The sequence below is a fragment of the Carcharodon carcharias genome, chromosome 23 (genome assembly GCF_017639515.1).
Source record: "Carcharodon carcharias isolate sCarCar2 chromosome 23, sCarCar2.pri, whole genome shotgun sequence".
In the NCBI taxonomy this organism is placed as follows: domain Eukaryota; kingdom Metazoa; phylum Chordata; class Chondrichthyes; order Lamniformes; family Lamnidae; genus Carcharodon; species Carcharodon carcharias.
Genome location: NC_054489.1, coordinates 52,027,439 through 52,040,732, shown reverse-complemented (window position 1 = coordinate 52,040,732; position 13,294 = coordinate 52,027,439). Strand labels below are relative to the sequence as shown.

At 48.8% G+C, this 13,294-nt stretch overlaps 1 protein-coding gene across 1 annotated transcript in view; it reads right to left on the bottom strand.

Moving 5' to 3' along the window:
- Nucleotides 1-446: 446 nt before the first annotated feature.
- LOC121268977 (parathyroid hormone/parathyroid hormone-related peptide receptor-like) overlaps nucleotides 447-13,294 on the bottom strand; it is a 100,554-nt gene continuing 87,706 nt past the window's right edge. Inside the window, exons 15-16 of the mRNA XM_041173279.1 lie at nucleotides 3,684-3,725; nucleotides 447-815 (exon numbers count right to left, since the gene is read on the bottom strand). Coding sequence (XP_041029213.1) covers nucleotides 447-815; nucleotides 3,684-3,725 — 411 coding nt within the window. The remainder of the gene's footprint in view (nucleotides 816-3,683; nucleotides 3,726-13,294) is intronic.

The following is a 13,294-nucleotide window of genomic DNA, read 5'->3' as shown; positions in this document are numbered from 1 at the left end:
CATTGAGCAGTATCAGGAGTATAGGGTTGTACACATGTGTTACTGTCTCTGGCTTTCCCACAATAGGTCAGTAATCATGTACAGAGCTTCTAAACAGAAAGCAAATTAAGATGACCTGCCGGACCCCTGGGTTAGCACCAGGGCAGCTGGTGATATTTCTTGATGTTGACACTATATTTACAAAATGCCCTTTTCCCCTGAATGCAATCCTGCCCTTCAGTGAATTGTTACCGACTCTCATACACACCCAACCTGTACACAGCACAGAGGTAAGCCAGAGGAGTTTATGAAACACACAATCCCAGGATGTGGACCCTTGTTGAACCCTCCTTAATGGTAATTTAACCCTTAAACATTATTTGCCACCACTGTTTAGCTCAACATGCAATGTCTTTTTTTATTCAGTAAAGGAAAGTTTCAAGCTACAATAAATACATTTATCTTTTTTATAGCACAGTTTCCCATTGGTTGTGCAGAGGGGCTTTGGGTTTCTGCTGCTCCTGATTTGCAAAATGGTCCTTGCTCTCTATCTTCTTCTTGATGCTCTCCAGGGTTGGAGAGGGCAGGGAGTTGTCTGACTGGAATGTGCTTGTGATGTAGACAGGAAGGTTGGAGAAGGAGTGCAGTGGCAGTACAGAGTGCTTGGTGTTAGTGTGCAGTGTGGATGCTCCTCTGGTGGCCATGGTCATGCTGATGCTATTGGTGGTGTGAGAGGTCACTGTTCCATAGGGACAGCTGCTGCCAGGTCGCAGCTTCTGATTAAAGTTCAGAGTTAGATTCCTCCTGAACCAGGACTTCTTTATCTCTGACTGGACCTAGTGAGCACAGGATAAAGCACACGGTTACAGAGCATAGAATAAAAGCAGGCAGTTATAATGGAGTGATGGGGGCATGACATCACTATAATGGGGTAATTTAGATGAAGATGTCATTGAGGCTGCTGAGACTCTTGCAGCTCTGCACAGGGTGATAACTTTGATCTGTTTGCAGCAAACACTTGACTCCAAGCTAGAAGGTCATGGGTTTGAGCCTAGTCCCAGTCACTTTTCCAGGCACACCATCCCAGACACACCGTCCCAGACACACCGTCCCAGACACTGTCCCAGACACACCGTCCCAGACACACCGTCCCAGACACTGTCCCAGACACACCGTACCAGGTACTGTTCCAGACACCAGACACACCATCCCAGACACACTGTCCTAGGCACACCATCCCAGGCAGACCGTCCCAGACACTGTTCCAGACACATCGTCCCAGTCACTGGTCCAGACACATCGTCCCAGCACACTGTCCCAGACACACCATCTCAGGCACTGTCACAGACACACCATCTCAGTCAGTATCCCAGACATATCGTCCAGGAACTTTCCAGGCACACGGTCCCAGACACTGTCCCAGACACACGGGTCCCAGTTACTGTCCCAGACACACTCTCCCAGAGACATTGACCCAGTCACTGTCCCAGACACATTGACCCTGACACACTGACCCAGTCAGTGTCCCAGGAACTGTCCAGACACACTATCCTAGACACACTATCCCAGACTCACTGTCCCAGATACACTGTCCCAGACATACCGTCCCAGACATGCCATCCCAGGAACTGCCCCAGACACACTATCCCAGACACACTATCCCAGACACACTATCCCAGACACGCCATCCCAGACACACTGTCCCAGACACCCTGTCCCAGACACTGGGGGGAGTTTTCTGTGCCTGGGGGCAGTGGGTGTGTTCAGTGGTGTGAACGGTCAATTTGGCGAGAAGGCCAGAGACCTGCTTCGCAACGTTGTGAAATCAGTTTGCGATGGTCCATTCAGCCTGTCGATGGTGTGTCCCTCCATCAGACATCGGGAACCTCACTGTAACACATCTGCATCTCATTATAAGACCAGCCTGCTGGAATCGTCTCCCCACAGCTGGATTGTTTGCCCATGTCAGCAGGAAAACACACCGACCTGTTTCACAACAGCACACACAGGGCATTCTCCTCGGTGACCTGCTCTTTGGGGGGAACTCGGACAGACGGAATGCACAGAAACGCTGCACAGCACTCATGGGTCACCTGTTGGACTTCAATGCTGAGGTGACTTCGTGGTGGGGGGGTGGGTCAAGAGCCGCTCTGTGGTTGATGTTAGTGCACAAGCACATGTGGACAGGGGGAGGGAGGCAGCTGGACATTCGGGAAACCCTGTAAAAAGTGACCATTCTTCTGCGGCTGAGACAGCTCAGGCACAGCCACATGGATCTGATTGGAAATCCAAAACAAAAATAAAAATAAAAATACCTGGAAAAACTCAGCAGGTCTGGCAGCATCTGCGGAGAGTAACACGGGTCACGGATGCCATCTTCATGAGTGATCAGTGCCAACACTGCACAGAAGGAGCTTGGCCATCCAATGCAGGGTAAGGCAACCATCTCATCTCCCTAAACTCACACATCCATCACACATTCACTGGCATCTCACTCACTGCCAGCCCAAGGAACATCACCGCTCACTCTCTCTCACACACACCCTCACATCTCCATCTGGCCTCATCTCCTCTGGAGACTGCCTCCTCACCCTCACCATCTTGAGGCCACTTGCACAGATCAACAAGTGCCCCCACACTCACCCTGGGATACCCCCCTTCCCCAGTACAGCCCTCACCCTGCAGCCTCTTCCCTTGTTTGAGGCCACTTCTCCCCCTCCCCTGAGGAAGCCCTAGCCCTGCAGCCATTGAAAGACCACCCCCTGCCTGACAGCTGGTCTGGGAGGGAGAGACCTGCCCGTGAGCCCCTCTAACAGTGATGTGGTGCTGCCTGTGAAGCCTGGCGCTGAGACCACAAGTGCTGCCTGAAGCAAGGTCGGCAAACAGACCTCAAAGTCCCGAGTGAAGTGTAGCTCACCAGCTTGTTGTTGTGAAACACATCGGGGTGTTTTCACACTGACGTTGGTGGATGATCCAGTGGGGGGGATGAGTCCAGCGGGCTGGCCTTATAATGAAATGCTGCTGTATTACAATGAGGTTCCTGATGTCCAATAGCAGGGAACATGGCCCACCATTGACGGGCTGTGTGGACAATCGCAAACTGGTTTCCCATCATATTGTCCGCTCACGCCATCAAACATCTCGGAAAATCCCGGCCACTATTCCAGCAAATTCCAGCAGCTGAGCGATCGGCCTCTGCAGCCAAACCTCACCAGCCACAGGCAGTGTCTCTGAGTAACTTCTCATTGATATCAACCCACAGTTCGTAAAGACAGATGAAGCGGGACGTGTTACCTATTGCTGATTGTTACAAAGCTGTTACAGATAGGTTCCAACTCAATGTCTGAGTTACCACACTTATGGCAAATGCTGGAAACACACAACAGGTCTGTTAATATTTGTAGAAAGGTCAGGTGAATGTTTCAGGAGTGGACCAGTCAAAGGACCAGCAGTGAAATATAAACATGTAAAATGTACATTTCTACAGCATCTAATACAGGAAAGGTTTCCAAGGTGCTTCAGAGGAAGGCAACATTTGATAAGAAGCTACATAAGGACGATTATGACAGATGACCAAAAGTTTTGGTCAAGGTGGTAGGTTTTAAAGAGTCTTAAAAAAATGGAGGTGTTGGTGCACGTTCCAGTATATTTGGGTTTTGATTTCTGATTTGCAGGATTTTTTATGAGCAGCGGGTGTGACTCACCTCTCCATTGCAGAAACAGTAAATAAAAGCAACAAAAAAGCCCTGGAATAGAAAAAACAAAACAAATTAGAAACAGTACCATAGAATAGAACCAGAGAATAGCAGACACAGTCAGTCAGCCCACTGAGTCTGTGGGGGCTCTTTCAAAGAGTAACCCAATTAGTCCCACCCTCTCCCCAACCCTCCCCCATTGATTCTTTTCTTATATTCCTGCAATTTTCCTCCTTGCTGTATTCCTCCAATTCCATTCTGAGACTTGCCATTGAATTTGTATCCACTACCCCATCATACAGTGCATTCCAAATTTTAAACACTCTTTGTATAGTATAATTTTTCCTTAAGTCGTTAGAATATAAGAGCATGTTGCCTTTGGTTCTTTTGCCAAGCATCTTAAAGCTGTGCCTCAGGAGATCCTTTAGCCACTGGAAACAGGTTCTCTCTATTTACTCTATCCAAACCCCTCAGGATTTTTTGAACACCTCGATCAAATCACTTTTTAGTCTTCTCTCTCCTAAGGAGGACAAGCCCAGTTTCTCCAGTTCCTCTCTGTATGTGTAATTGTTCAATCCTGGAACCATTCTAGTAAATCTCATCTGCAGACTCTCCAAAAGCTTCATGTCTTTTCTAAAGTGTGGTGCCCAAGACTGGACACAATACTCCAGTTGGGGCTGAACAAGTGTTTTAGCTTCCTGGCTTCTGTGCTTACCTCGATTTATAAAGCTGAGGACCCCATGTGCTTTATTTACAGCCTTGTTAACCAGTCCTGCCACTTTTAAAGATTTGATTATGGGTATCTCTCTCTGTGCTCCATTTAGCTTGTAATGTTTTTACTCACCCTTCCAACCAAAATATATCACCTCACACATTTCTGTGTTGTTCTGCCATGTGTCCACCCACTCCACCCACTCCACCGATGCCAACAACACCAACTCCACCCACTCCACCCACTCCACCTACTCCACCAACACCAACTCCACCAACTCCTCCCACTCCACCCACTCCACCCACTCCACCTACTCCACCAACACCAACTCCACCAACTCCTCCCACTCCACCCACTCCACCGATGCCAACAACACCAACTCCACCCACTCCACCCACTCCACCTACTCCACCTACTCCACCAACACCAACTCCACCAACTCCTCCCACTCCACCCACTCCACCCACTCCACCTACTCCACCAACACCAACTCCACCAACTCCTCCCACTCCACCCACTCCACCGATGCCAACAACACCAACTCCACCCACTCCACCCACTCCACCTACTCCACCTACTCCACCAACACCAACTCCACCAACTCCTCCCACTCCACCCACTGCACCAACACCAACTCCACCCACAGCACCCACTCCACCAACTCCACCCACTCCACCCACTCCACCAACAACACCAACTCCACCCACTCCACCCACTCCACCTACTCCACCCACTCCACCAACACCAACTCCTCCCACAGCACCCAGGCCACCAACTCCACCCACTCCACCCACATCACCCACTCCACCCACTCCACCAACTCCAACTCCACACACTCCACAACCTCTACCAACTCCACCAACTCCACCAACACCGACTCCACCAACTCCAACTCCACCAACTCCATCCATTCCACCCACTCCACCCACTCCACCCACTCCACAAACTCCACCCACTCCATCCACTCCACAAACTCCACCAACTCCACCCACTCCACCCACTCCAACTCTACCCACTTCACCCACTCCATCCACTCCACCAACTCAACCCACTCGATCCATTCCACCCTCTCCACCCACTCCACCCACTCCAACTCTACCCACTTCACCCACTCCACAAACTCCACCCACTCCACCCACTCCAACTCCACCCACTCCACCAACTCCACTCACTCCACCCACTCCACCCACTCCACAAACTCCACCCACTCCATCCACTCCATCCGCTCCACAAACTCCACCAACTCCACCCACTCCACCCACTCCAACTCTACCCACTTCACCCACTCCATCCACTCCACCAACTCAACCCACTCGATCCATTCCACCCACTCCACCCACTCCACCCACTCCAACTCTACCCACTTCACCCACTCCACAAACTCCACCCACTCCACCCACTCCATCCACTCCACCCACTCCACCAACTCCACCCACTCCGCCAACTCCACCAACTCCACCCACTCCACCCACTCCACCCACTCCATCCACTCCACCTACACCACCCACTCCACCCACTCCACCCACTCCACCCACTCCATCCACTCCACCTACACCACCCACTCCACCCACTCCACCCACTCCATCCACTCCACCAACTCCACCCACTCGATCCATTCCATCCACTCCACCCACTCCACCAACTCCAACTCCACCCACTCCACCAACTCCACCAACTCCACCCACTCCACCCACTCCACCAACTCCACCCACTCCACCAACTCCACCCACTCCACCAACTCCACCCACTCCACCCACTCCACCCACTCCACCCACTCCACCCACTCCACCAACTCCACCCACTCCACCAACTCCACCAACTCCACCAACTCCACCCACTCCACCCACTCCACCCACTTCAACTCTACCCACTTCACCCACTCCACAAACTCCACCCACTCCACCCACTCCATCCACTCCACCCACTCCACCAACTCCACCCACTCCGCCCACTCCACCAACTCCATCAACTCCACCCACTCCACCCACTCCACCCACTCCATCCACTCCACCTACACCACCCACTCCACCCACTCCACCCACTCCACCCACTCCATCCACTCCACCTACACCACCCACTCCACCCACTCCACCCACTCCATCCACTCCACCAACTCCACCCACTCGATCCATTCCATCCACTCCACCCACTCCACCAACTCCAACTCCACCAACTCCACCAACTCCACCCACTCCACCCACTCCACCAACTCCACCAACTCCACCCACTCCACCAACTCCACCCACTCCACCAACTCCACCCACTCCACCAACTCCACCAACTCCACCCACTCCACCCACTCCACCCACTCCACCCACTCCACAAACTCCACCAACTCCACCAACTCCACCAACTCCACCCACTCCACCCACTCCAACTCTACCCACTTCACCCACTCCACCCACTCCACCCACTCCACCCACTCCACCCACTCCATCCACTCCACCAACTCCACTCACTCCACCAACTCCAACTCCACCAACTTCACTCACTCCACCCACTCTACCGACTCCAACTCCACTCCACCAACCTGCTTACGGCTTCTTAAAGTCGATAATTATTTTCCAAATTGTCCACTCCACTTCTAAATTGATTCTTATCTGCAAATTTCAAAATTGTACCCTTATTGTGTCTTTCCCTTTGTTTATCTGTGACTATCCCTTGACTCTCCCCTGCCTTCTCGTGGGGAGGTGGAAGGATTGTTTGGCCAGGAGACCATGGCCTGAATCTCCTGCTCAGTGTGTGGGGCTGGGCCCCGCTCGCCAAGTGTAAAACGATGGCCGGTGATGTCGGGTGTGTGTCATTCTGATCTTCAGTTCAACGGGTTCGCACTGGAGTCAGCTGCGTGCCTGCCAAACCTTCAAAGGCCTATTAAGGCCGTTAATAATCTAATTAAGCTGGTTGTCAGGGCTGCCCGTCCAATCTTAAGGTTGCTGGACAGGTGAAGAGCCCAGGCGGCCTTCGCATTTTTCATGGAACCTCATCCACGGACGGGAAGAGGCTTCATGAAGGGCTTAAAAATTGAATAAAATTTTTTATTAGGGTTCTTTGACATGTCCCAGCTCATGTGACACCGTCACACGAGGGGATATGTCTGAATAATTTTATTTTCTTTATTTTAATTCTTCACAATCAAATAATCTCCTTGAGGCTGCTCTGTGGCTCAGGGAGATTTCTGTGTGTGACAGAGCGCAGGCCCTGACTCAGGCCACACCACCCCCCCTCCGCCCCCCACCCACACAGGGAGCGCTCAGTGTTTCCGGGTGAGCGTCACGCTGGGTGGGCGTTAATTAGCCCGCCCACGTAAAATGGCGGCACGCAACTGACCGCCGGCGGCAACCGGCTACACGCCCAACCCCTCCCCGCCCCAACAGGGGGGAAATTCTCCCCATGAGATTCTGAAGACCTGCCCAGACCAGACAGACCCTGTCTTCCTGTGGGAAGTGCCCAATACAAAGGGGGAGAAAAAAGTAGAAATGGAAGTGATGGACTCGGCTCTGGTGGGTTTCAGCTCCTTCATGGTGCTTTTGTTAGGACTCTTATCATTATGATGTGATACTGAGAATCACAGCTCAACCAGCACCTCCCCCATCCCACCGTGTCACCACCCCACCCCCACCCGGACCTGGTCAACGCTGCCCTCCCCCCATGACATTACTGAATACAGGAACATCTTCATATGGCCACAAGCAATAAAGCAGCTCCCAGGCATGGAGCTTGAATTCTTTCCCACTGTCTCATGGGTAGCAAAGTGGTCATGTAATAGAAACAGAAAATGCTGGAAAATCTCAGCAGATCTGACAGCATCTGTGGCGTGAGAAACAGAGTTAACGTTTCTAGTCTGTTTGATTCTTCTTCAGAATGGTAATATGCTAATGTAACCGGATGAGCGATCCAGAGGCCTGGGCTAATAACCTGGGGCCATGGATTCAAATCCCATCATGGCAGTTGGGGGGGGGGGTTTAAATTCAAGTCATTAAATAAATAATGGTGACTCTCAGATTGTTCTTAAGCAATATTGATATATTTCTAAGTCAGGATGGTAAGTGAGTTGAAGGGGAATTTCCAGGTGGTGGTGTTCCCATCTATCTGCTGCACTTGTCCTTCTAGGTGGTAGTGGTGGTGGGTTTGAAAGGTGCTGTCTAAGGAGCCTTGGTGAGTTCCTGCAGTGCATCTTGTAGATGGTACACACACTGCTGCTACTGTGCATCGGTGGTGGAGGGAGTGAATGTTTGTGGATGGGGTGCCAATCAAGCGGCAGCTTTGTCATGGATGGTGTTGAGCTTCTTGAGTGTTGTGGGAGCTGCACTCATCCAGGCAAGTGGACAGTATTCCATCACACTCCTGACTTGTGCTCTGTCAGGAGTCAGGAGGTGAGTTATTTGCCACAAGATTCTGAGCCTCTGACCTGCCCTTGGAGCCACGGTATTTATGTTTCTACTTAAGTTCAGTTTCTGGTCAATGGTAACCCCGAGGATGTTGATAGTGGGGGATTCAGTGATGGTAATGCTATTAGATGTCAAGGGGCAATGGTTAGACTCTCTCTTGTTGAAGATGGTCATTGCCTGGTGCTTGTGTGGCACAAATGTTACTTGTCACTTATCAGCCCAAACCTGGATATTGTCCAGCACTTGCTGCATTTGGACATGGACTGCTTCAGTATCTGAAGAGTCGCGAATGGAGCTGAACATTGTGCAATCTTCAGCGAACATCCCCACTTCTGACCTTATGATGGAAGGAAGGTCATTGATGAAGCAGCTGAAGATGGTTGGGCCGAGGACACTACCCTGAGGAACTCCTGCAGTGATGCCCTGGAGCTGAGATGACTGACCTCCAAAAACCACAACCATCTTCCTTTGTGCTAGGTATGACTCCAACCAGGGGAGAATTTCCCCCAATTCCTATTGACCCTGTTTTGCTAGGGCTCCTTGATGCCACACTCGGTCAAACACTGTCTTGATGTCAAGGGCAGTCACTCTCACTTCACCTCAGGAGTTCAGCTCTTTTGTCCATGTTTGAACCAAGGCTGTAATGAGGTAGAAGCTGAGTCTGATTTGATACAGGTATTTGATATAGTGCTGCACAATAGATTTGAGAGCAAAGTTATAGCCCATGGAATAAAAGGGACAGTAGGAACATGGATGTGAAATTGGCTGAGTGACAGGAAACAGACTCGAGGTTAATGGATGTTTTTTGGGCTGGGGAAATGTTTATTGTGGACTTCCCCAGGGGTCAGTGTTAGGTCTCCTGCTTTTCCTGATACATGTCAATGACTTAGACCTCTGTGGACAAGGCACAGTTTAAAATTTGCAGATGATATGAAATTTGGAAGCATTGTAAACTGTGAGAAGGACAGGGTAGAACTTTAAAAGGACATAGCCAAGTTGGTGGAGTGGGCAGATAGGTGGCAGATGAAGTTTAATGTGGAGAAATGTGAAGTGATTCATTCTGGTAAGAAGAACATGGAGAGATAATATAAAATAAAGGGGACAATTCTAAAAGGATGCAGGAGTGGAGGGACCTGGATGTATATGTGCATAAATATTAAAGCACACAGTATCCTAGGCTTTATTAACAGTGGCATAGAGTACAAGAGCAAGGAGGTTATATTGAACTTCTTTAGGACACTAGTTTGGCTTCAGCTGGAGTATTACATCCCATTCTGGGTGCCACACTTTAGGAAGGATGCGAAGACATTGGAGAGAGTGAAGAAAATATTCATAAAAATGGTTCCAGGGATGAAAAGCTTCAGTTATGTAGATAGATTGGAGAAGTTGGGATTGTTTTCCTTGGAGAAGAGTAGGCTGAGATGAGATTTGATTGAGGCATTCAAAATCCTGAGGGGTCTGGACAGAGTAGATCGGGAGAAACTGTTCCCACTCATGAAAGGATTGAGAAAGTGTAATGACTTGACATACTGGACAGGTTTCAAAAAGAAAGAGTTAACTTTATTACAAGAGAGCTTTTGAGATGCTACATGCTTGAACCAGGTCCTTAGCAAGAAGCCCTGCCCCCTGGATTACCCGCACTTAGGGCTTATTGGTCGGAGCCTCCAAGAACAAGATCACATGACCCCTGATAGACAGTAGGATAGGCTATAGATACTACATTTCCTTCCCTGTTAGTTTTTTTTTTACAGTTTTGATTTGCAGAGAACATTTGAATATTCAACAACATATACATATATACAACTTCAGGTGATTAAAGATTAAGTCTCTAAGGTGCTTTCCTTATTTGGTTAGAGTGGCGTAGCTCTACTACTTGAGGTTCCTCCACCTGATCGACATGATCAGGAACTGCAGCACCAGATACATCATTATAAAGTGGAGTTCAGGGATAGGTAATTCTACAGAGACATCGGGCAAGTCTAGTCTAGGTCGATCTGTCACCTCTGGGGTTAATAGTTCAATGTTAATCACAGGGGGAACAGCTGGTTGTTGTCTCTCTATTCCTAAAATGATCCACATGTTTTCGAACAATTCGGTCTTCCACTTCCACCTGGAAGGACAAGGGTCAGTTTCTGAGACAATTATACCAGGAACCCAATAAGGTCCACTTCCAAAATTCTGCATGAAAGCGACATCACCTACAGTGAATCTGTGAACTTTGCTGTGAATATCATGATTTAATTTTTGATTACTCTGATTCTTCTCTAGCTTCCCCTCTGGTTTGGAAACACCAGGCTTAACCTTGTATATAGATGACTGAGCATGAGCACATTTGCAATATGTACAGCAGGACGGTGCATAAGGGTATACTCATGTGCAGATAATATCAAAGACCTGCATTGTATTCTTATTGATGCTATTGGTGGAATGGCCTTATCCTCATTGAATAAACCCATTGATGGTTTCTGGTCTGACACAATGGTGAAATGTCATCCATGTAGGTACAGCCGGAATTTCTTCACTCCGAATATCACCAATAAACCTTCCTTTTCTAGCTGGGAACAAACTTTCTCAGCTGTGGAGAGGGTTCTCGAGACATAGTTAATGGGCCTTTCTGATCCATTTTCTATTCTATGTGATAACATGGCTCCTATACCATAAAGAGAGGCATCACATGTTAATACCAACTCTTTTGATGGGCCGTAATGTGCTAGCGAATATGATGAATGCAACAGTTTCTTAACTTTCAAAAATGCTTCTTCCTGTTGCAAATCCCACGACCAACGATGATTCTTTTTTAACAACAAGTGTAATGGTGCCAACACAGCTGATAAGTTTGGCAAGAAGTAGCTATAATAGTTGCTCATGTCCAAAAAAGACTTGAGTTCGGTTACACTGGACAGAGAGGGTGCCTCTTTGATTGCTCTAACTTTCTCTTCTACTGGATGCAAACTCACGGCGTCCACCCTGTGACCCAGGTGAGTAACATCTGACACTTGAAATGTGTATTTATCCTTCTTTAAATGTATACCGGCTTCCATAACCTACTTAGCACCTCCTCCAAGTTGGCCAAGTGTTTGGCTTCAGTTGACCCTGTGATCAGAACATCACCCAGGTATACTATCACTCGGGGAAGTCTTTGCAAAAGACTCTCCATTGGCTTTTGGGAGATTGTGCATGCAGATGATATTCAAAAGGGTAGATGACTAAATTGACCCTTGTGCGTGTTGATAGTTACATATCCCCTAGATGCACTATCAAGTTCTAATTGTTGCTAAGCATAGCTCAGGTCCAGTTTTGTTTTGATTTGCCTCCAGCTAGCTTTGCATATCAGTCTTCTGCCCTTGGGATAGGGTACTTATCTAGTTCACCATCAATTTATAGTCCCCCAAATGCGTATGGTTTGATCAGGCTTAACCACTCTGGGTGTTGCCCATGTTGAGAACTGGGCAGGTTGGATGATGCCCAGTTTTTCTAACTGACACAGTTCTGCATCCACCTTCCCCTTCAACACATAAGACACAATTCTGGCCTTAAAGAAATGTGGTGTCACCTGAGAATCCACATATGTTTTTGCTTGAAAGACTTTTAGCTTCCCTAATTCGTCCCAAAATACCCTGATGTATTTCCTTAGCAATTCAGGAACTCCTCCTGTTCTCAGGTGAAATATTTCAGACCAGTTATTTACTGTAACTGGTCTTGGCCCAGAAGACTGGGTCCTTCTCCTGTCACTATTATCCCTGGAAGCTGGGCTGATCGGTTGCCTATAAGACGCTGGTACTGTGGCAATGCCCTTTACCTGTATGGATTCTGCAGTGTTTGTCCTCAATTGAGCCATTGTGTGCTCCAGATTTAGTGCCTGGGTACCTTCATTTAGGTATTTAAGTTGGTACTTTCCCACCACTGGAGTTAGTTAGTGGCTTCCCATTAACTTGGATTGTGACAGTGACAGGATCGGTTTTAACAGCGGTGATATGGTACAGGAAATAGATGTCAGTATTGGCAGCTTCAGGTTCTGCTGTATTTTTCAATTTAGTACGTTGGTTTGCTGCTTTATGGGCTGTTTCGACTTCACTCTGCATTGCCTAACTACTTTCTTATGGCAGTAATGGCATTCTGCCTCCTTGAACCTGCAGGTGTCCGATACGTGGTCACCCCGAGATCTACAACAAATTAACCCTGGGGCTGCTGCTGAAATGTTACCACTAAGGGTTTTTGTGTTTCTAACAGTGGACGTTGCATCTCACTTCGATGCTGTGCCTCTGGTTTTCACACCACACCTGGCAGTAAGTTCCCATCCAGCATGGAGAATGGCACCATATTGTACGTATTGTAAAGCCTACGAGTCTCTGGCAGCGCTTTCCCTGGCGAGGGAGATTCCTGGGGTACACTTCAAATTGATATCCACTTCTGTGAGTAAACGGTGCTGAATGGCATTGTCCTGAGTTCCACAAACTAATCGCTCCTGCAGCATCTCATGTAACATGTCCCTGAAGTTGCAGTGCTCTGTCAACTGCTTC